Source organism: Lissotriton vulgaris, chromosome 1_1, assembly GCF_964263255.1.
Source record: "Lissotriton vulgaris chromosome 1_1, aLisVul1.2, whole genome shotgun sequence".
In the NCBI taxonomy this organism is placed as follows: Eukaryota; Metazoa; Chordata; class Amphibia; order Caudata; family Salamandridae; genus Lissotriton; species Lissotriton vulgaris.
In genome coordinates, this window is record NC_141685.1 from 397,786,288 (window position 1) to 397,811,489 (window position 25,202).

The 25,202-nt window shown below is 47.5% G+C and overlaps 1 protein-coding gene across 1 annotated transcript in view; it reads right to left on the reverse strand.

Annotated features, from left to right (window-relative positions):
- The window catches only part of GLIS1 (GLIS family zinc finger 1), a 1,492,284-nt gene that overhangs the window by 242,755 nt on the left and 1,224,327 nt on the right, over positions 1-25,202 (reverse strand). The window contains exon 6 of the mRNA XM_086936198.1: positions 6,324-6,447. Coding sequence (XP_086792324.1) covers positions 6,324-6,447 — 124 coding nt within the window. The remainder of the gene's footprint in view (positions 1-6,323; positions 6,448-25,202) is intronic.

Here is a 25,202-nt window from a genome sequence, read left to right on the forward strand (position 1 = left end):
AAACTAGCATTTATTTCAGGAAGCCATTCTTTAAAAAAACCTTCAACCATTCTGTATCTAGTTTGCAGGTGCGTGCACACTTAAGTGATAAATGTGTAAGATATGTACTGTTCTGCATGGCTTCTTCTTGTTGGGACGTGGTGCTCTCAAATCCAGAATACACAAGAGTTTGAGTCTCCTTTTGTTACCAGTTTCATATTTCCCCCGGTCACACTTCATACTTTGGTTGCCTGCCCAGTCTCTCCAAACTCTCGAACCCTGGGCAGATCAGGATCATCTTGCAGAAACAAATACCAGTGGGTAACATACCTCACTTTTCCTGGCACTCTGATGTCTCAAAACCTCATAAAAGCGCCCTCACCCTTCAATAGCGACTGAGTGGGGTCTGCATCCTTGGCTCCACCAGCTATCTATTCCAAAATTGTTTCTCAACTACAAACCCGCCTGGAATCGCAGCTCAAGCATGGAAAGAGTAATTCTCCAAGATCTACACGAAACAAGCCATGAAGTTGCAAGATCAGATGGAGAAGCTCACATACTCATACGCCCATCATTCTGTTACCAAACCTCCCACCTTCAAAAGGAGCCTGAAAATGACTCTCTAACATGAGCCCTCTTGACTCGTCACCCAATCAAATCCCTAACACAGATACAAAGGGCAGGACCCCTGAACTCAATGCTCACCCCTTTGTTTGACCTAGCCATGGCGTGTCCCAAAGTGCTATCACCGTAACATCTGCTAGAAAACTCATCACTACGAACTGTCCAAAAGGATAGATTTTGGTGGTATACAACTCCCACCCATTAAATGTATACATTCTATATGTTTCTGCTAATCACGCATTCACATCAGTTTTGTTCCTCTAGCACAGGATGTCCAAATGCTCTGCCCATTTGAGGGTGATATAAAGGGAAGCCAGATGTTTTTGCATTAAACAGGGTGTGCCTATAGTATGTAAATAAATCCTGCTACATTTAATCAGATATGTGGCTGTATTTTATTCAATTTTGCTTAGGTATATGTTTTATGCCCTTGTGGGGAGGATGCATTTTTAGGTCTGGTGTTAGCCAAAACCTTTTGGTTTTAATGAAATTATACTTACGTATAGGGGCTTTCAGCCAGGGCTCTTCCACCAATGCTCTTTTATTGTGTCATTCACATTTTGTTCGGCCCATTACAGCATTGGGAAATAGGTCAGCCCAATTGGCTAACTTCACTGTGAGAGATGGCATTATGCCCTTTTCACAAGGGGCGTATTCACACACAAAGCATTTCACTTAAGTACCAGGTGCTAGCAATGTGTGCTTTATGACACCAAAAACATAATTTTGTCTTTCGCCATTTGTTTTTAGATTGATGAGAATAGGAGACATTCTCAAAATTGGGGCAATGTGGAAATTAGTGAATGCTCATGCTTGCAAAATAAACAAGGCAAAAATAACTATATTTATAATTTTTTTATGATTTCTAGTGGAAGTGGATTTTGTCACAGAATCCAATTACCTACAATGTATGCAGCTTGGGTGTACTAATCTTTAACTAATTTTACAAGTGGGATTCAATTTTAGAATTTGCTGTCAGGTAGTACATTTTCTAGAAGCAACAAACACTTAAAGGTTGAGAAATGTCATATCTGCCATAGTGGGAAAGCACTCTACGAATAATGTATTGGTTATTTAAATAAGCAAACAATATTCTCTGACGTAAACAGCATGTCAGCTGCTACATGGTAATCTTAAAAGAATGCAAATGCGTCAGGGGTCAGGCTTTTTTAGTGTCAGCGAACTATTTTTCTTATTCCCGGTCGACGGTTTAAAAAATAATAATAATATGTTTTAAGATTCAAAACGCGATTCAAATCTTAAATGTGTCAATTGGCATTAGCATCTCGTGAATCCGGCCGTTATGTACTGTTTGAGGATTTAAATCTATGGTCTCCAAACACATTATCCACTTCATCTATAAATACATGTCATCAATCAAAATCCTAAATGGCTTAACCTTTGACTTTAACATCTGTTATCTAAACGGGCCTTTGGGCAGCTGTGATTAGAGGCGTTTTGACCACATGTTTCCGACACTGTACAAGGAAACACTGCTAGCAAATACCACATTATGGCCCCGGAAAGATTAAGTCTGGCCCGGTCCAAGGCGGCCAAGGGGCCATTTCCCATTCTCCTATAAATCGCCCTTCACTTTCTGAGGCCGCCATGTTTAAGCGGGATGCTGTGCGCACGTGCTGGATGCGGACTTCTTCCGCTGGTTCTGCAGGCCGCCTGCTAACACGCTCTCTTTGAAGTCCGACGCGAGGGAAGGGATCTTTTCAAACAGTTCATCTTGGTGCGGCCAGCTTTCATCGCTGACATTTAAAACACGCTACGGTTTTCACTGGGGCAGAAAAATAAATAAATAACTGTCCAAAGTAATCCAAGAAGTCCCAAGGGCGAACCGCTCTGCACATTAATACTGCGGTTTCTTTGAAAAACCACATACACACGGTTTTTAGGCGGAATAAAAAGTTCATTATATAGTTCTGCATGTGGTATATATAGTATGCAAGCGGCTGGAAGCTGATTCATGCTCCAGTATGACTCTAGCTTCTCTGAGGCCACCAGCATCTTTTTCTTTTCACACAGTGTGGCCGCCTATGAAGCGCACCGACCGTGTCCTCTGAGACTCTCTATCACACAGCACATGTTCTGCAACATACAGAAACGTGACTGCCCTTTGACCTTTACAGGAACAATAATTCACTAACTATAAATTATTTAGGGTACAAAATAATGGGTGCCCTAACCAGGATCAAATACAGCTACGCTTCTGATACAGATTTAGGGCTCCAGACCTGCCAGAAGCTTTTGCACTGCCCCGGCCACAAACGTCATGTGGGGCCTTTCTCTGCTAGAGTGAACACCGAGTAATTAAAAATAAAAATAATGTCCTGGGATACATTTGACGGCACCGGCTGACGTTTCCTGCCTTTTTATGAATACCTCTCAAAAGCAGCCAAATGATAGTTGAGTGCCATATAAATAGCCATTGTGACCGTGCAGCCCAGAAAAGAGCAGGGCATGACTGCTCCTCCCTTGTGATCGTCCTGTGCTGCTCTCTCTTCTGCCCTACACAAATACACATATATAAACAAACGTATGTATATACATACCTACAGGGTCCTAGAGTAGCATATTAGAGGGGCCTACAGGAAAATATACACTAAACCTGAAGGGAGGTGAAAATATTGGAGGGGGTCAAGATGATGATCTAGAGGGAACTTTTATGCTAGGTAAAGTAACTATCACACGTAGGCCCCGATTCCATGTAGATCAGAAAAGGAGGAGGTAAAGGATTAAGCGGGAGCAATAAACACCTCATATCCTCATAGCCCAAGTTTTTCACTTGCAAATGAGTCCTAACCAGGGCCACTAGAATTGTGCCACTGGAATTATGCGATTCTGCTGTCTCAGAAATGTTCATATTATTATGGATTTGCCGCATTTGCCACATAAGCCATTGTCTGCTGCAAATTTGGCAGAGGTTACCCAAAAAATTGTTTCAAGCTCAAACGGAACAAAATCTACAAAAAATATGGAGACTCTGGTTCTTGCGCACCAGAAAGCTTTTGGCAAAGGTTGACAGGCCATCTTTCAGTTGCTTATTGCTGTAATTGGGTGTTAAACTGGTACTAATAAGGTGGACTCTTTTCCAAGACACTTCTACTATGTGTAAAAATGTCAAAATGATTAAGATATTTTATCACAAAATGTGGCACATTATACAGCATAATTTAGTTAACCTTGTCGCATAATTCGGTCCTCCTCTGCTGCCTAACTCCAGTGGCCCTGGGCATGACATGCATAATATTTAAGGCACCAAATTGCGCATGCTTTCATTTTTTGGGCCTCCCTCTTTCTCCAATAAGTTTCGGCAGGTCTGGCTTGCAATATCTGGCAGGCGTGTGATAACTCTAGCATGCATGTTGATTTGAATCATTTCCCTAACTCAGAATCAGAGCCTCAGACTCCAGTGATTTCTAAAATGCTCTCATGCAAGATCTGCAATCAGAGTCCAGTGAAGGCTGCTTGTCTGCGGAATGGACCAGTCCACGCTCTCAAGTGAGATGTTTGATGGTGAAAATGCTGTGAGTACGATCAGATGCTGAAAGGGGCATCAGAAGGCTCTCAGATTCTGGGATTAAAGAGATGAATGCTTCATAGCCGATGTCTAGTCAAATCAGAAAGGCCTCTGAACTCTCACTGGTGTGTCGACCCAAGATGCAACATTTACAAATAGGGTCCCTAAAGTGCTCAGTCAGTGCTCTCAGTCTTACAGAAATAATTTCTGCACTTAGCAACATTTATCTACCACGTGCAAATAGTTTGATTTATGAGTGTAGGGAATTGACAAAAGGTGCATTTGCACTCATAAATCGTTTGAGTCATGCATAAACATTTCCATAATATGACGTCATATTCAGCCATGGGCCGTGGAGGGAGTTCCGGTGGGGCAGAAAAGCGGGACAAGGGAGGGGCAGGGTGGGGGCTGCCAAAAACCGGAATATGGATAATTGGAGGTAAGTAAACAATTTAATAAATTAAACGAATTTCGTAGCGCACCCTGCATTGCAAAATGGCTTTTTGCCCCACCGGAACTCCCTCCACGGGCCGCGGCTGGTCATATTTTGTATTTTTTTTTTGGATGGGCTTATCTCATACCAGTTTATGGGAAGTGGGTGTTCCTGAGCAGGGATGCCATGAGAAGTTTTGGAACGTGTATAAACTTGAAAATATGTGTGTGTTCAAAAATTTCGCCATGACCCAGATACATAAGAGTAAATCAGTGTCCAAGGCAGAAATGAGAAGAGAACATCCCCAAATATAGCAACACGGGTTTCTCCACGGGGGAAATATTTTCTCTGCAGAGAACGAAAAGTGCAATTTCACCAATGCAAAGGGATTTTTGCATGCGCAAGTGTACTCTATGTACAATTACGCATGTGGAAAGCCTTCACATAGACATCATTAGGAATTTACTAAATGCTTCCAGGAAAATTGTAGGAAATCCGCAGCTGTGACAGATTATAGGGCATACTTTTGGAAAGGTTTATAAGTTGTATACTGCCTTCCAGTTGCACTCTTTTTTTCGTGTAGGTCGCCATCACTGGGGTCGTATGACGTTTCAACGCATGCTTTTACCACGCATGCCTTTACAACGCAGGTATTACAACGCAAGTCGTTACAACGACTTGCGTTGGGGGGCGCTGGATAGTGGAATAATTAAATTTTCTATTACAACTCCAGTCCCCGTGGATAGTAGGGAAGGTCTTGGATAGAAAATTCAAGTATTCCCTATCCAACAGCGCCCTCCAGCGAAAGTCGTTGTAGCGACTTTCGTTGTAATTCCTGCGTTGTAATGGTAGTGCGTGGTAAAAGTTTTGTTGTAAACAATGTTCCCCCATCACTGGAACTCCCAACCCATAGATGTTTTAGGGCATGGGCAGAGTGGGCAGATGCCCAAAGCCCCCACACCTTCTAAGGGGGACCGTAGACACTGACCATTCTCGCTCTTTAACCTCTGTTTATATTCTTTCTCTATCTGAACCTCTTTCTCTCTTACCTCTAACTTAGTTTGCTTCAAAATATGTTTTTCGTGGGGCCCCCAAAATCTTTAAATGATTCTGTCCCTACCACCAGATATAGCCAGGCAACCCCTTTTCTCTCCAGAGGCTCAAATCCGAGTTAAAATATCATATTTTGCAGCTATAAAAGTATTAGTGATGACTGCTCTACTCTGTTATTAATTTGCACATTAATACAACTAGTACAATTCATACCACAACTTTGTCTTTTTCAATGTATGCTAATTGTCATCTTCTCACTGCCCTATGTACCATCACCGGTGCTTTTTATAGTTTCTTTTAAACGATTATTACAGCTAAATAAATACATGATTCGGATTACAACATAATGCACCCTACGGGAACTGTCTTTGACAACTTTGTGTTGTTGTTATGTTTTTCTTAACCAGTATTAAATATATAACAATTGCTAACTTTAAATCTGAGATTAGGAATGTCCATTGTACAGGCCAATTATCATGCAACAAATTTCTATAAACAAACGGGCCATCTAAGTGTTGCCAGACTTAACGAGAAAAGGAATGATTCGGAAGATCTCATTCTGAAATGTACAGAGCACTGCAATCTATTGCAATGCACAAAACCAGACACTAGACAAACAGATAACAAACAGAAATGTTTTTTTAACACTAAAAAGTCTTACATTATCATTTTTATCTACAAATCTAAACATACATTTGTTGTTACCTGTTAATATGTCGTGACCAACAGATCTGCCACATTTTCCCTCCACAATATGTTGTGATGATGGGTGAAGTTGCTGAATGCCTAAGCATTCATTCAGTACTTCTTCATCGGTGCACGAATGCAGCTAAAAATGAGATTAAAACAGTGAGGCTGGTTTCCAAAGTGAGGCAAACAACTGCTCTTATAAGTAGCATGCATAGTTGCTAATGGCTATTGTACACAGGGTGCAACTTTAGCCACTGCGTCTTTGCTGAGGGTCAATACACACAACAAAAAGGACTCGAATTTATGACATTCGAATATCTACCACCCTCTGTATGTCCTCCTTACATGGTTCACATTTGAAATTGCATGTCCTTATTCGAATCCTACACAAAGCTGTATGCCCTCTGGCTTACTTTTCTTCGTGTACTTGCGGGAATTACCCTGTATACCCATAGCCTATAACATCTTTCTTTTCACAAACTGGTCATTACTGACCTTCAATCTAAGCTTCTGCTACTCTTTCTATTCACTGATTATTCAAACTAGCATCCCCCAATACCCTCCCACCCCAACCCTCTAACATTCGTATCGAACTCCCTAATTGGAGATTCATCTACACTTTCCATTCACCCTACCAGTCAATCGCAAGAACTAACATTCCCCACCCACTCTATGACCGTTAACACCATCTGATTGCACATCAGACTGGGGTAAATGTAAGTTTTTTCCCCCTGAAAACACAAGACTAACCTCACTACCAACAAAAACACTAGATTAACCTCAAACCGTGCGTTCCAGGGTAGGGTGCTCCTCGCCATAAACCCCTTTAATGCCTCATCAGAGGTAGTAAGTGATATATAAATATAATTACAATGCTAAATAATACACTAGGATCATGTAGGAATTCGATGACCGATCCACAAACCCTACATTCAACAAAGTTGTGCAGCAAACCACATTGCTAGTTGCAAAAGGGAAAATCTAATTTAATATAGAATCTTCAGATACATACATTTATAGATGCAACTCAAAGCCTAGACGAAATTGTAATTATGCTCGAGAAAATTCATGACATTTCATAGTGTGTGATTTTGCATAACATTTGGCAGTGGTAGTTTAGTTCAAGAACAACATGTCTCAACAACAAAAACATTTTCTACTAAAGCCAGTCTTTTGTCAGTCACTTCTGTGACTTTTTCAAACAAGACACTGACAAATTAAATTTTACGTCGTATGTACGATTTTGTATATTTTTGTGAAATTTCAGGAAATTTATTTGGAAAAAGACTCAATTTCACACGTCTATTTATAACCAGGGGAATTCTGCATGCATGGTTGATGTTCCATGGTGAATGGGAGCAGGAGGTAGATGTTGGAAGATATTTAACAGTCATCATGTCCTAATTGTGTGAACCGTCACATGCCGTCCAAATATGTTTTACAACCCCCCCTAGTACGTGTATATTTTCTCCAAAAAAGGTTTGAGTAAATGTGAAAACAATTTGGAAAAGTTTATGAAATACGTGCATATTTCATAGGGATGTAAAGATAAAAAAAAGTCTCCTCCTAAAAAATATGTTTTTGGGGGGAAAAATCGATATGTGCCCCCACATTCATTCTTGCGACGGGGTTGCCCTTTACTGGGATACATTTGCCATTCCACGGGGCGGCGGGGGCGCCTTCAAAGACTGCGCATCCTCGTTGACAGGGCAGGATTAGCAGAGCACAAAACACACAGAAACGTTTTGTAAGTGAAGCCGAGCGACCTGTGCTTATCACTTCCGGAACCGCGACAGTTCCGCGTAGGCCGGCTGTGTACGGGCGCCGCGTCGGAGGCGACGGCTTTCCATTTAAATGAATGTTTTGGCAAAAAAGTGTCGGAGGCATGTTCTGGAAAACCGCAATGTCGGTTGTATTGAAAACAGCAGGAGAGGAGAATTACGTTAGAAAAGCATCTCTAATTCACATTTTAAACAGCGCACGGTTGCCAGGCTGCGGTTTTAGCAGAGCGCTCGAGTTACCGCGCGCCATCCATCACAGCTCGCGGGCACGAACACTTTGGTATTGTTTCAGGAAGACACAGTTCGAATCCTGACCTCTCCCGGGATTGGCGCATCCGAAGAGAGTGTCCCGACCCTGCTATCGGGAATATGAAAACACGGTTTGTGCTTTCGTTTGCTCAAGATACGATCTCGCATAATGAGTCCTCTTTTTCACAGCTGTGGCCAATAAGACATAATTGCAACCAAATCAACCACGAGGCATCCTGAGACCTATATCGGTTGCTGCCTGCTTTTGCTCCCAGTGCAGTTTCGTGTCCATTTCGCTTAAGAAGCAGTGCTTAATTTGTACAAGAATAAGTGCTGGGGCCCAACGTTTTGCTCAGAATCCCGCTGCTGGTGTTGTCCAATGACTGGGCATTAGTCTTGTTTTGACCTCATACCGCCTTCATCCACCACCAGAGGCTCCCCGCCCCTTAATCTGACTCTTTCAGGTTCTTTTTCATCCCTGTTTTCTTTCTTTGTCACATTTTCCCTGGTCATTTTCTTCCTCCTCCTTCTTCCCCTCTTTTGTCTTTCTCTCTCTCTTGATCTTGGTCAAAGTCTTATGCCGAAAAAATAAGTCCCTAAAAATGAATGCTGCTGGGCCCAACCTGCAACTATGGCTAAGCTAAAGCTTTCAAACCCCTATAGTGTACGCTGCGTTGTTGCACTTTATTGATCTTTCTCAATGCTGCTACCGTTTTTGCTGAATATGAGTGCATGTAAATGTGAATTGGTAATTATAGTTGTATTTATTTATTTACAGTGTTTTATTGAGCACTAGATGCCACCTAAGGTAACTTAGATCCCTAAATTACACAGGTAAACTGAAATAAAAGTTACGGGGCAGTTGGAGTACAGTCGAATGGCGAGAAAGTACTTCGCCTGAATTGTTCTACCAAAGCCCTAGGAGAAGCTCTTAACTGAATTGACCTCCCATATACTTGAGCTCTGTGGAGTTTCCTACATCAGATGTAGTTTGATTCCATCCTGAGGCAGTGCACTACAAATGATTAGCTGTAGAAAGGATGCTGACAGAAGGTTCCACACACATATATCATGAGGAGGCTGTTGGTCCAGTAGGCCGTTGGATCAGCAGCCTGGGTGTTATTTAGAATTTGTCAGCTGTGCAGCATTCACTACAAACTGGCAGATGTCCAGTCAGAGTAACTCATGGTTCTCTGACCTAAGTAAGAGGTAGGAGAACATTAGGGATTCTGATGGCACATCCTTATGGGGTTCCTCTGTCAGATACCTCTGACCTGGTGGCCCTTCCACCAAAGGGCTGTCAGGTCACAGTGGTGGCCACCGCACCTTATTTGGGGCACTGTGACTGTTACTAGATTCTCTGCCAGACCACAAGGAATCCATCAAAATATCATCTGATTAGACAATGCAAAACACAAGGAAATCAATTAAAGGTCCCAAAGGAACTGTGTATGTCTGTCTCCTCGAAGTTCAGAAGGAAAAATGGCAGATGGAAAAGAAAATGTTGTTGGGAAATATCTGCCAGTCCTGAACACTGTCAAATGTTATGCCAATCTGTGAAGGAGCCAGGAATACAGTCACAGCCCAGAGGTAACCAAAAATGTAACAGAAAGGAGCCTGGGTCTGTCCCCAATAAAGGAGCTAGAAGTTGGTTGGATTTTTTCTTAGCTTAAGAAATTAGACAATCTTTCCATTTTGTGTGATTTATGCCTACTTGCAATTTGTGAGGGAGACAGGTGTGAAACCCATCTCCTTCCATACGTTCCTCAAATGTAGACAGCATTCTGAATTCAGCAATGGGTTTATTTGTGTAGATTGCTAAAGAATATTCCAAAGAAATCAAAGCTTGAAATAAAACAAAATGAATATGAGCGGCATGGGTGGGGTGAAGACAACATAGTATCAATGTAGGCTTCATTTGATTAATGTTTTGTCCGGTGGTATAGGATGATTGCGTTCAAATTTTCACAAACGTAATGCACCCACTTTATTACCAGTGGGCATATAAAATCATTGAAAATACCCACATGCCCAGCACCCGCACACTCAGGAGACCCAAAGGAACACATACGTCGGTCAAGCCTCAGAAGGAATAGAATAAATTCCTCATGAGCAAGAATGGACGACATCGCTATGTTTTGGAAAACAGATTAAAATCCGACAAATGTTAATATTCAATCTTCCTCCTTTCCTGCTAATCGGGTGAAGCAGGTATAGCTTGCATCATTATATACATCATACTGTACAACAAGAAAGCATATACTGTTTATTCTTTACGCACAATCATGTGTTACATAAAATGAACGCTGCCCCATAAATAGTAATTCTGTCACAATCTGTAATCTGCATTAATATTACATAATCAATTGGGCTGACCATACTCCCTAGGAAAACCCACATATGTTTGATATTTTCAGGCTCTGGCCATTCAGGGTACCATTACCTTGGTTAGGATTAATGTTTACTCGTCTGAGAAATGCAGTAATGTAAGCTATTGTGTTTTAGGTTAAGAGGGGTTTTTACCGGTCTAAAGCATTAACCACAATCTTTTCCAGGGTGAACCATAAAAAGTCACAAAATTAACCTGTGCTTAACCCGCTGGTAGCTTGGCACAGAAGCAGTCAGGCTTAACCCACAGTCACTGTGTTCAGTATTTATACAGCACACAAACAGGAATAAAGTGAAAACCTAACACAAGAAAAATCCCACACCCATTGATAGAACTAGAAAAAATGTAATCAATACTACTATTATAAAGAGAGAACTGTGTCCTTTGAGCGAGGTAAACTCGAAAAGTACACCACCAATCCAAACACCGAAGACATCTTTGAAAACCTCAGGGCATGCAGAAGGACATAGGCTATATAAATTTAAGAAATAAACGTTATTTACAAAATTTATATTAAAAAAAAAGTAGTCCCTCCAAAGTAGCGCCGGCCGCGACGTGCGTGCTCACGTCAGGAGCACTGGGAGGAGCGGCGTACGAGGAGCAGCGGACATGGCGTGGGGGAGGAGCGGTGACTTGAGGAGCAGCGGACAGGCCAGCGGCGGTGCGAGCAGCGGAGAGGCGGACATGGCGCGGCGGACAGGAGGTGAGGAGCAGAGCGGCAAGGAGCGGTGAAATGAGGAGCGGCAGCAGAGGTAAGGCTCCGGGGACAATGTCGGGGCAGGCGGGTGTCGGGCCAGACAAGGGACGGGGAGTTACAACAACACAGGCGGCGAGGAGCATAGTGGCAAGGAGTGGTGAACTAAGGAGCGGCGGCTGAGGTAAGGCTCCGGGGACAATGTTGGGGCAGGCGGGTGTCGGGCCAGGCGGGGGACGGGGAGTTACAACAACACACATCGGCTGAGGAAAGGCAATGTCGGGGCAGGCGTGGGTCGGGGCAGGCGGGGGACAGGGACTAACAAGGTGACGGGTGGAACATTTTGAAGGTAGTACTGTCCGACCTCCATTGACTCAGGCCAGGAGGGGGGTCGGGCCAGGCGGGAAAACAGATCGGCTGAGGAAAGGCAATGTCGGGGCAGGCGGGGGTCGGGGCAGGCGGGAGACGGGGCGGGCGGGGGCACGGGCTACTTGCCAATGTCGGGGCAGGTGAGGGTAGGGGAAGCCTGAATGCTCCCGGACAAGGTCGGGACGGGCTGCTAGTTTGAGAATAAAACAATAAAAATCCAGTCAGTAGAACCAAATATATGCAACATCAAACTTTTAGGTACGTATAGTGCCTAAAAGAAAAAAGCGACATTCGCGGTCATCTGCTTATGCTAGACTGGGAGAAAGTCACAAAATCAGGCTTACTGCAATGGAAGTGGGCCAGATAGGGGGACCAGGTAAGGTCCGCTGAAAGAATTGCCTTCTTAAGTCCAGCGTGAAGAGTTCTATTAGCGGTGGAGGAGGACATGAGGAGCAAGAATAGCGTCATGGAGAGTAGTTGCTTTAGATCAAGAAGCAGGCCTGGCATTGTGGATGGTCATCGCTGTAGCATGAAGAGCAGGTTGGGTGTCATGGACTGTCGTTGCTGGAGCTTCACTTTTTGGTCACCGCAGGCCGTCGCTGCTGTAGGTCGAAGAGCATGACTCACGCTGCTGATCACCACTGGCAGTAGCAACAGCGAGAAGAGTCAGGTTCACTGAAGCTTCACAGTGGTATTCGTCACAGTCAGCAGAATCACGGTGCAAACGAGCTAGTGCGCAGTTGTGAGAGCCCAAAACATCAGGATCTTCCATAGGAGTGCACTCTGATGCTAGTCAAGAGTCCAGGACCTTTGATGCACCTCTTGGGGATCAGGGACTTACTCTAGCAGAGGCCAGCAGGGCTAAGGCAGGTCAAATTGCAGCAGGCCAGCTGGGCAGCTGCAGTGCGGCCTCTGGAGCCCTTTGTGCCACTGTAGCTCACAACAGGAAGTCAACCAACTGGCCACTGGAGTCACTCTGGTAGTCCTGTGTTTAAGCGGAAGGCAGGCCTCAAGCAGTAGGGCAATCCTATGAGAGGACAAGGAAGACTTCAAACAGCAGGGCAGACCTCTGGTAGAAGCAGGGCAGTCCTCCGAGGTACAAAAAGGGCCTCCAGCAGCAGGGCAGTCTCTGGAGTACAAGACAGTCACTCCGAGTGTCCTTTGCAGGTCCAGGAGTGAACTGAAGAGTTGGTCTGCGGGTCCAGTATTTATACCTGGTGCCTGGGAGTTGTTTCTAGACTTTCTCAACATCTGGTTTTTGAAATTGTCTTCCTTCTCCTGCTCTTGCCCCAAGATGTCAAGGACGAGAAAAGGCTGGTGCCACATTCTTAGTGAGTGTTCTGGAGGCAGCCCCCATTGATATGTAAATGGGGGCAGGGAACACCTTCCCCATCCATCCTGGCAGGGTGGCCCATCCTGCACCAGCTAGTCTCATTGTATGTGAGGAATACACAAAGAACAACTGCCACTCTATTCACAGTCAGTCATGTGACCCAGGGCAATGGTTAGGACAAGAAAATTCCAACTTTCTAAAACTGGCATTTTAAGAATGCGACTTAAAATCAGACGTTGCCATTAAAGAGGATTTACAATCACAATTCTTTTGAGCCCAAACCTGGCCTTTAATGAATGTAATAAGTTAACCCAATATTATCCTTGGGAGCGGTATGCCTCACATTGGCGAAACATAAATTTGGGAGTGGTTCACTACTAGGACATTTAAAAAAGTGAATTTCCAACTTTTAAAATCCACTGCACCCTGCCCTATGTGCTGTTTAGAGCTAAACTTAGGGTGACATATATGTATTAAAAATAGAGGTTTAGGCCTGGACAGAGGTTTATCTTGCTAGGTCAAATTGTCAGCTTAAAACTGCACACAGGCTAAGATGGCTGGCCTGAGACATGTTTCAAAGGGCTACTTAAGTGGTTAGCACAATAAGTGCTGCAGGCCCACCAGTAGCATTTAATTTATTGGCCCTGGGTCGATGTTTTACCAGTTTACCAGTAACCTATAGGTAAATTTAAAGTGTCAATCAGGCGTAGGCCATTCCTACCATGTTTTAAGGAGTGAGCAAAAGCACATTAGGGGTTTGGTTTGGCATGTCCCACCACCGCCCCTACCCCAAATAAATGCATTTTTGCCTTGGAAGTTGGGTCTGGGATCCTTGAGTCTGGTCTGTTATATCAGGTCTTTCTTGTCTTGCAGTAAGAAGAAGGATAATACAGTGAATTTTGATGTAAAACAGTAGAGAGAGAGAGAGTGAAAGAGAAAGAGAGATACATTTCACAATGTGAAAACACATAACCTGAAATCAATATCAGCTTTTCTGTTTGTCCAAACTGTGTGACCCTAGGTAAACATTTTATTTAAAACTACTTATAACAAAATGTTGACCCACGCTGAGTTGGGGGACAACACTAGAGAAACTGACCTCATTTTAAATCTCCATAATCATTGTTTTGATGACTTAAAAATCCTGCTTTCGCAACCCTGCCGACAGGTAAACAACACAGCACCTACTCGTCCCCATAAATGGTACAATAAAAAATGCAGGGAATCACACACCGCCCTGGTTAAAGCTGTCAAGTCTCGGAACATAAGTTTGGTGAAAGCCGCCAGGTCATCCTATAGAAAAACACAAGGGGAAGCTAAAAGGGAGTGGGAGGATAAATACTGGTCCGACCTCTTGGAAGCCTCCATGTCTAACAACCCCATCAAATTTTGGGAAATAGTCAAGTGGGGGAAGGATCCGGACGGACGCATCCCCACAAACCATGTGCCCCCCAATGAATGGGTGATCTTTTATGCAACCCAGTTCCGTGCAGTAAACACTATGCCACCCAGTACATTAGAAAAGACACCCCACCCCACCACCCAAAGCGAGATTATCACTTTCACAGAAGGAGAGGTTGAGCTCGCATTAAATTGCACCACGCGAGGGAAAGCGCCAGGTATGGATCTTATACCTGCCGACTTGTTCAAAGCTAACCCCGCCCTGTGGATACCATACATTGTCACGGTGGCAAACTCCATAGCTGCAGGTGCAGGCATACCCAAATCTTGGAAGGGGGCGGAGATCTTGCCGATCTATAAAAAGGGCAATAGGTCTAATCCGGGTAATTACCGCCCGATTAGTCTTATTGACTCTATACAAAAACTTATCGCTCGCATGGTCTTGGGCAGGGTCCAAGGATGGATTGAGATGGAGGACATCTTATCCCCAATGCAGGCGGGCTTCAGATCGGGAACCAGCACCATCGACCAGGTGTTCAGATTTTGTCTGATCTACTGGAAGGTGGTGCAGCTTGGCGGCGGTACCATCTTTGCAGCGTTCATCGATCTGAAGTCCGCCTTCGATCTTGTACCGAGGGAGAAAATGTGGGGAGTCTTGAAGACTCTAGGAATGCCAACAGAACTGCTTGATTTGATAATCAAATTGCATAAGGAAAACTTTGCAAGGGTAAGATGGGGTGGACAGGGCCAGGTGACAGAACCCTTCCCAGTCACCCGTGGTGTTCGCCAGGGCTGCGTTTTGGCACCCACTCTCTTCCTATTGTTCATTGACCAAGTGGTGAAATTCTTTGAATTGACCCCAACCGACGCCCCCATGCTGGCAGGACAGCGATTCCCAATGCTCATCTTTGCTGATGACACCTTACTCCTCTCCAGAACACGCAGCGGACTACAGCGGGCCCTGGACCGCTTTGAGGAGTTCTGTGTCATCAGCGACCTTAAGGTGAATGTTGGGAAAACCAAATTTATGGTGCTAACCAAGAACCACCCTGTCAGGAGTACAGTTAGTATGGGAGGAGTCAAATTGGACCAAGTAGAGAACATGACATACCTGGGGGTTATGTTAGATAGTCGCCTGAAATGGAAAACACAAGTTGATGCCCAACATCTTAAGCTTGCCCGACTCACTGGCTGCTTACTCAGTGAGCAAAGGAAATCTATTACCAAGCGGGTCACACCGGCTCTCAAAATTTACGATGCTAAAATCAATCCTGCAATCCTATATGGTGCAGATCTGTGGGGTCACAAGGATCTGACTGGTCTGTTTAAAATACAGTGCAAGTTCCTCCGCAACTTGGTAGGCTTGCCACAGTCGTCCCCCTCAATCCCCCTCTGTTTGGACTTAGGATGTCCCCCAATCAATGAGATGGCCAGATTCAGACTGGTTGCCTTTTGGAGGCGCCTATGGACCTCGCCTGACCTCATCCTATTTGCAAATGGGGTAGTAGAAGTTAGGGCAATCAGTGGATCGGAAAAAATTCCCTGGTTCCGAACGGTCAAATCCATTTTGACGGATATGGGCTTAGAGCACCTTTGGACATCCCCAGCCACTAGTACTTTTCCATCTAAATTGGCATTTAAAGAATTGTACTGGTCCATGCTCCGCCTGAACAGAATAAATGCCTCCTGCTCTACTAACCTTACTGGCAGGTTTCTTTGTTTTAAGTTGGACCCCACACGTGAACATTATTGGGACACGGTTTCCAAATCCTTAGACAGGAAACTTTTCCACCAGTTCCGGGTGGGCACATTGCCGCTGAATACTTTCACGAAAAATTGGTCCTCAAACACCACGGATCAATGCAAATGGTGCCCAGGACAGAAGGAAACAGAGGGCCATTTTCTGTTTGCTTGTCCCAAATATCATGAACCAAGGGTCAAATGGCTAAAACCACTTTTCCAGAGCCTGCCCATAAGAAAATCAGAAGAGGCTATCCATGTATTAAAAACTAACACACTTGAAATTATCACAGTGTGTATAGCCAAATATCTGGGCTGGGCGTGGATACTCAGGGCAAAACAATAGTTTAAATCTGGATAGTATGAATTTACTTGTAATTCAATTCCCCCTAGGGAAAATTTGTTTCAGGATTGTCTACAAACTGTTTAATTCTTTTTTAATGTTTAACGTTTGTGTATTTATTGCCAATTAATTATTGCTTGTAATATTTGTCTTTTATGATTCTTTTAATAATCGAAATAAAGACTTTAAAACCTGAAACCTGAACATTTTATTTCACAGATCCTCCTTTTCAGGTCGAGCCTAGGCAGCGCGCATGTGCTGTCGGCAAGACCTGTTGTTATCTCTTGCAACGGCTTTCAGCATGCCCACAAATTGCCATTTGTTCGTTGTTGTGCCATTTAGAAATAAGGCGTTTTTATTGGTGCATTGGGTCGGATTCTCCCGCCTTTGCGTGCTTGGGTCATGCCTAGGCAATTTCACTAATTGTTTGCTGCGTTGGCCATTCCAATACGTCCCCGGGTCTTCCTGGTCATCCTGATCTGCTTTTTTATTTTGTAGGCTATCAACATCGTTTTAGGTGTTGAGGCCATTTCACGGAGAATGCTCTGTTAGGTACCTGCAAAATGGCAATTTCTGTCCTGTAGCTGTTGAGCTATGCCAATAGCCAAACTCAAAAAAATGTGAGACCTATTGCATTTCTCATACTTGTTCTTTATTATCACTTATTAGAAAACCTTTAAATATTCGAGTTCAGGATGTGCACTGTACAAGCACCTTTTATGTTTGATTTAATAAACATCTATATAAAGAATCTAGGCAGTGCTTCAGGTTTCCATGACTACTCACCTGCATCTTAATTCACTAGTGGAACTGCCTTTGGGTGGGTCAAGCCATTAATGTTTCTAATTTCATGTTAAAAAATTGTCACTTTTACTAAATATCTGACTGTGTAGTGATATAATCTGAAGAACAATGGTGAAACGCTTCTGCATTTTAAAGAAATATTGGGGGGGGCGTGGCTAAGATGGCGGGGTGAGCGGACGCATCCTCCCGCAGCTCCTCCAGCCCGGCTAGGCTCGAGCCCTTTTTCTTCAGCTTCTCTCCCCCCGCTGACGCTCAGCGGCTGAGAGGAGTGTGGCGGAAAACCTGGTGCACGCATTGATGCCGCTTTGGCCCTGATCGCTCCGGTGGAAGCACCTCAAAAGACCGGTTGAAAATCGAGAGACGACGGAGCGCCCGGGAGGCAGAGCGTATCGGAGTGCTGTCCATGCGCCTTGGCTGGGCCTAGTGCTGAAAGTTGGCGATCTGGGTGAAGACCGTCCCGGCGCTCGACGGAGGTCGAAGGAGGGCTATCGGCTGGGGAGCCCGCTACGCGGGGGACTCTGAGTGCGTGCCCTGGAGCTTGGACTTGAGGCAGTGGCCTCCTGAATGGCGAGGATCCCGGTCCCGGGATTGGAGGACGATCGACTTGAGACCGGGGCCAGATCTACCAACTCTTCTAAGTAACCGAGCGGCCCCGGTTGTGGAACTTTCCAGATTGCCTGGTTTCTGGAGTCGCCCGGTGGTGTCGCCGGGCTCGGGCGATCTGCTTGGCCCCACCCTGCCGCCATTTTGTCCTCGAGGGGTCGGTGTCGTTGGCCTCCTCTGGAGTCCCTTGAAGGCAGTTTCCTGCACCCTCCGCCTCTACACAGCTATCTCCCAGTGGCGGAGCGTACTGGCCGGGCCAGGTCCCCCCCAGCGTAGGTCCCGGCTGCCATCTCGACTGGGCGCCCACAGCTTGTAGTGCCCGGACCGACCCGCCATTTTGTCGTCTGTGGCGCAGGTCCCCGCTTTTGCCGGGAGCTCCCCACAGCGAGTACTTGCTGGTGGTTAGACATTCTCCGGAGCGGTCGGGCCTGTGCCCGCTCTTCACCTGAGGCGCTTGGAATGTCTGGAAGAGGTGGCTCGAGGAAGGGGGACCACACCCTGCCGGATATGCATGGCAGGGCCCAGCAGCAACGGGACAGAGCACAGCCGTCGCCGGGGTCTTCCCGGGCCTCGGCGGACGCGCCCGGGGGAGAACCCCCTGTCACGAGATCTTTCATGGAGGAGTTGTTCAGTTCCCTTAAGGAGGACTTCCAGACACTGAAGCGGGAAGTGGCTAGTGAGGTCCGTGAGGTCCGCAGAGAGGTGGAGGGCCTTGGAGAACGGGTTGAGACAGTGGAGACGGCGGCCCAGCGCCAGGACGACGAGATTGTCCACTTACAACAGGACGTTCTCCGTCTCCGGGAGCAGTGTGTGGAGCTCCAGGCCCACTCCGAGGACCTTGAGAACAGGTCGAGGAGAAACAACATTCGAGTGCGTGGTGTGCAGTCTGCAGACGAAGGGACTGACCTGGTGGGCTATCTGCAGGACTTGTTCCGGGAGATCCTGGGGGAGGCCGCGGACTTTCCTATCTGCATTGATAGAGCTCACAGGGTTGGACGACAGCGCCAGTCATCGGCGCCCCCGCCGGACATCTTAGCTTTTCTGCCCGACTTTCCACTGAAGGAGCGCATCATGTCTGAAGCCCGCAGGAAACAGCCACTGACTTTCCGGGAGCGGCCCGTGGCGCTCTATCAGGACCTGTCCGCCATCACGCTGCAGAAGCGCAGGTCCTTCAGGATTGCCACCGACTTCTTGCGCGAACATGAGACGCCGTACTCCTGGGGGCACCCCTTTCGCTTGATCTTTCGCTGGAACGGAGTGCTACATCAGCTACGCTCCTTGCAAGACATTTGCGATGTCCTGGGGCTCACGGCTACGGAGGAGGATGGAGCCACGCCGTCCTGGAGGCGATCGGAGAGAGGGGGCCGACGGAGGTCAGCGAGGAGACGATCGACGGCGAGCGCTGGGCGTCCTGATTCCCCTACCATCAGGGCGGACATGGCCGGTGCCTTGAGGGCGGAAGGCAGGGACTTGGCCGACTCCAACGGCGTGGCCTTGACGGCCTAGACTCACTCCGGGGGGAGATGAACATAGCTTCTTCGATGCCAGGTTTGGGGCTGGGGGGTTCGGGGGGGTGCGGGTGGAGGTGAGTGGCCGGATGTCCACTTTTCTATTTTCTACGGACTTGCCCGTTTTGGGGCTTGACTGAGACAATGGGTTGTTTGAGTTGGTATTTGGCTAGTTGCCGTGGGTGTGTTTGAGGTGGGGTTGGGTGTTGTTCTAGAGTTGGGGAAGTCCCGTCCGAAGTTGTCCATGCCCACGCTTGGCCTGCTCTGGCCTGTCCCGCGCGACTGCCCCGCGCGACTGCCCCGCGCCCCCCCCCCTCTGGTTCATTGCCAGCTGCATAGCGTTCCTGGTCCCTGGGAGACATGTCGTCCCTGAAGGTGGTGACCCTTAATGTTAAGGGTCTGAATAATCCGGTTAAGCGCAGGGCGATCCTGTCTCTGCTTGAGGGGACGCAGGCTGACATCTGCCTTTTGCAGGAGACCCACTTATTGTCCCGTGACTGCCATAGATTGCGCTCTGCTAAGTTCCCCACCCAGTTTTTCTCCTCTGCAGCGACCAAGACTGCGGGGGTGGCCATTCTCATAGCGAGCTCCTTCAGGGGGGAGGTGTTATATAAATACGCTGAGCAGAAGGGGAGGCTTCTGGCATATCGCCTCCGCCTAGGAGGTATAGCGTTTACAGTTGCCTCTGTCTATAGCCCGAATGACCACCAGGAACGCTTCTTGGACTCAGTACTGGTGGATGTCACTGCCTCGCCTGACCGAGATGTTATTCCAGGGGGGGACCTTAATATCGTCTTTGATTCAATATTGGATAGGTCAGCGCAGCGGTTTCCACAGACTGGAGAACTTTCCCAGGCTGTGAAGGCCCGGATTGCGGACATGGATTTACACGACCTTTGGCGCTCCATGCATCCCACGGATAGAGACTACTCCTATTTTTCGCATGCGCACCGCACCTACGCACGGTTGGACTATCTCTTGGTTAGTGGGCCGATGCGCGCCGCTGCTACGGCGGCGGACGTTGGGGTCCTGACTCTGTCTGACCATGCGCCGGTTACTGGCGCGTTTGCGTGGCCGGCGGCCTCCCCCTATCGGGGGATGTGGCACCTTAGGGACACCCTTTTGCACAAGAAAGCGGTGGTGAAACGTATTGCAGAGGTCATACAGGACTATCAGACACACAACAGTAATACAGACACTTCACTAGCAACACAGTGGGCTGCGTTGAAGGCGGTTCTTTGGGGGGAGTTCATCTCCATCTCCTCGGCGGAAAATAGGGAGCGGCAACGGAAGAGGGATGAACTGACTACTCAGGTTCGGGAGCTTGAGCAGGTCCACCGCCGTACGGGTGCTCCGAGGGTTTGGAGGCAGCTGAAGGCGGCGAGGAAGCTCCTGTTGGCGCTGGACCTGAATAGAGCGGAATACGCTGCCTTGCGCTTGAAACATGCCTACTACACAGGAGGGGACAGGTGCGGCAAGCTCCTGGCGCATCGGCTTCGGGTTGCGCAACAGCGTAACGTAGTGAAGGAACTCTTGAGTGCGGACGGGGTGGCCGTTTCCGAGGACGTGGAGGTGGCGGAAAACTTCTGCAGTTTCTATGAGGCGCTGTACGCTGGGGAGCCCTCCTCGCCGCGGGACACCGAGGAATATCTAGAGTCGGTGCCTCTTCCGGCACTGGATCCCGTCCAGGCGGAATATCTGGAGCGGGATATTCACGTTGAAGAGGTGATCTCCGCTATAGCTAGGTTGAAGCAAGGGAAGGCCCCGGGCCCGGACGGTTACACGTCCCTGTTTTATAAGACCTTTTGCCCGGTTGTGGCCCCTGTCTTAACTCGGCTGTTTAACTCCTTCTCTGACCCGGGAGCCATCCCACCGGATCTCCTGAGTGCGACGGTCTCGGTGATTCCAAAGCCCGGGAAGGACCGGGCTCTATGCGGCTCGTACAGGCCCATCTCGCTCCTCAACGTCGACCTCAAGTTGTACACGGGGATTCTGGCGTCCAGGCTGGCCCTGCACCTCCCCGGTTTTGTTGAGGCGGACCAGGCTAGCTTTGTGCCCGGCAGGCAGACGGTCGACAACACCAAGCGGGTGACGCACGTTTTAGAGAAGGCTTCGCGGATCCCGGGGGAGCGGATGTTGCTAGCAGTGGACGCTGAGAAGGCCTTTGATAGAGTTCATTGGCCGTATCTCGAGCTGGTCCTCAGGAAACTGGGAATTGGTGATAAATTCCGCACAATGGTCTTCAACTGCTTTAAGTATCCTTCAGCGTCGGTGCGAGTCAACGGGTGCAGCTCCCGTAGTTTTGCAATCGAGCGCGGTACGAGGCAGGGCTGCCCCCTCTCTCCACTCCTCTTTGCTCTCTATATGGAGCCATTCGCCCAGAGGGTCCGCCACAATCCGGATGCTATTGGGATCAGGATGGGCCAGTTTGTCCACACGGTCAGCCTCTATGCGGACGATGTCCTGTTAACCCTGGACGACCCTAGGAGGTCCTTGCCCGCCTGCATCCGCGAGTTGGATGCCTTTTCACGTGTGGCCGGCTTTAAAATGAACATGAGCAAGTCGGTGGCTTTAGATGTGTCTCTGGCTGCGGACACTAGGAGGGACCTCCAGCGACTCTTCCCTATGCAGTGGTCATCGTCCCTTGTACCATACCTAGGGATCCTACTGGCACCCACGCTGCCAGCGATGGTGACGGCTAACTACACTTCTCTCAGTCAAAAGATCAGGGAGGAGCTCGGCCGCTGGAGTAAGGGCCTACTGTCCTGGCTGGGAAGGATCGCGGCGGTTAAGATGACGGTCTTGCCCCAGATACTATATCTTTTTCGAGCCCTACCTCTCCAGCCTCCAGTGGGCTGGATTAGACAAACGCAGGCCGACATCTCCCGCTTTGTCTGGCAAGGCCGCAAGCCGCGGATGAAGAGGGTTCTCTCCACGCTTGCCCCGGAGGCGGGGGGCCTTGGTATTCCGGACCTCCGTAAGTACTTTCAGGCGGCGCAGCTACGTTACCTTGTGGAGTGGAGCAGGTGGGAGTCCGATAAACATTGGCTTTTTCAGGACCAAGCGGTGGCGGGCCGCACCCTACAGGAGGTTCCATTCTTGCACCGCGCTCACCGCCCTCCCAACCTTTACGCTTCTTTCGTTACACGGGTCCCCTTGAGGGTGTGGGATGCAGTCTGCGAGGCCCGAGACCTTACCACTTTCCCTTCACCATTTACACCTATAGTGGATAATCCTGATTTCTCCCCGGGGATGGAGCCAGGCGCTTTCTCCCATTGGAGGACTGCGGGCTGCCGGGCGCTCTTTCAGGTCTATGGGCCGGAAGGCGTGGTCCCCTTTCAGCAGCTTCAGCAGGAGTTCGGCCTGATGGAGTTGGATAGACTACGTTACATGCAGGTCCGACATTGGGCCCTCCAGCCCCAGGTGCGGGACACCGCTGATCGTCAAATTACACCGTATGAGCGGTGGCTGGTGACCCGTACCTCTGATGCTAAATTGATTACTGATCTTTATAAACATCTACAGCCCCCACCGTTCCACTATTATAACCCGGGGAGGGAACGATGGCACAGGGAACTGGGCAGGACACTTAGCCACAAGGAATGGGACCAGATCGCACATCGGGCACGACACTCTGCATACCATACCGGCCTTACGGAGACATTTACCAAGGTGTCCACATACTGGTACTACACCCCAGAGAGACTATATGAGATGAATAGGCACATTGATAAGGGGTGCTGGAGAGGGTGCGGGCTGGTGGGGACCCTCTCACATATTCTTTGGGATTGTCCCTTGCTGACCGCCTATTGGAAGGAGGTTCTGGATGAGGTGGATAAGGACTTTGAGATTGAGCTCCCGTGCTTTCCGGCGTATGTATTGCTGGGCCTCCCTAATGGCCTGATGTACCCGCTGAAGTCCCGCAGGGGTAGGCAAATCGCGATCGCGCTGGGGTCTGCGGTCCAGAATATCCTCATCCATTGGCGCACTACCACTGTCCCCTCCATTACAGGTTGGCTACATAGACTCTGGCACGTGTTGGGAATGGAGAAACTGTCGCTCACAGTGGCGGGGAAGATAGATCAATTTGATGAGCTGTGGCAACCCTTCCTCGCGCTGTTAACCACCGAATTCAGGGAGCTCACCTGCCCGAGATACCTCAGGCTTCTGAGGCTGACGCCGCCGGCGACTGCGGCAGACTAGAATGAGTGGGGGACGGGTTCTTAGTGAGGGGGGGTGTGGCTCTGGGGCGGGTAGTACTGGTAATGGGACATTGGACGGGGGGTTTGGGGGAGTTGGGGAGTTGTTTTTTTCTTTGGGGCGGGGGTTCTAGAGGGGGAGGGGCTGTGCTTTTTTTGTGTCAATTTCATTGCCTTCTTTGATCAGATTCGGGGTGCTGGATATGCGCAGAGTGGAGATATAAATTGCACTTTATTTTTTTCCATCTGCTATTGCTTTTCCTCTGGCCTAACGAACTGTTCCACGGGCACGCTCCTGATACTACGATTTTTCTCCTACTGTACTGTATGTAACCCTAACCTCCTGTTCCCTCTCCCCGTGTTCTTTTGTCTTAATAAAATGCTTTAAACCTAAAGAAATATTGGAAAAACTTTAACTTACTTTTACATTATGTTTGCTGCATTATATAATTGCCAAATGTTTTCATGGCTTGGCTTGTGCATGGACTCTTTGAACCAAACCAGACTTCTGGCTGAACTCTGGCTGGGCTTACTCTATTAACTTGTTGGTGTGCCCACCTCTATTTGCAGCTTGGGCTTGGAATTTGGGGCCATTAGCCACTTAATAAAATGATTTGTAAATGGCGAGAACTGGAAATGTAGAGCCCTGCCTACATGCACTGATTTAACAACTCTATCATCAAGGCTTCTGGCAGCAGTGGCAAAGAAGAGTGTGTGCAGTGAAAATACATTTAAAATAAGTAATCCAACGGGAAGGGACTCCAGTCTGTTGTGTTGTACGTGACCGTTGTAATGAGTTCTCAGGGATAACTACAAGGCTTAAGTGGGATGGGCAGCGGCGTAGCTTCAGGGAGGTGTTTGGGATTTGACTTCACTCAAATGCATTCTTGGCTTGGTAGGAGGGTCCGTGAGCCCTGAGTCCAGTCAGCTATGTCTGTGTTGGTTTTTCTTGCCATTCTCATTTCACTAAGGGCATTTAAGTTGTTCAGTTTTGGAGTGGAAAGTTAAATATATATAGTAACTGGTTTACCTAAAAGTAGGAAATCAGTACCCATAGAAGTAATCCTTGAAAGGGTACAAATGTACTACTCTTTGCAATTCACTATTATTGGCAGCAGTAGGTGTACAAATCCTCAGGTTTCAAGGCATTCTACTGGTAATCAAACACTAAAAAGGTGATGGAATGAATGCTTGCAAATAATCTAACCAGTGGCAATCACTTGGTGTAGCATTCAAACCCATCATTTTTCATCCACTGTGCCACTCTAGAAAAAAGCCCACCAAATCGAAATCAGTATTGATCCTGGAAGCAGTCCATCCCAAACCTTGGTCATTTCACCCCTCCATCCTGCATCTCAGTGTCTTTTTAGTTCGGAAATTTGAGGTTCATACCTCCCCAAATCTCACCGACTAACCTACGCCCCTGGGATTAAGAAGTGTAAGCTCAAGTATTCACATTAATTTTCTTTCAGGTCTTTCTT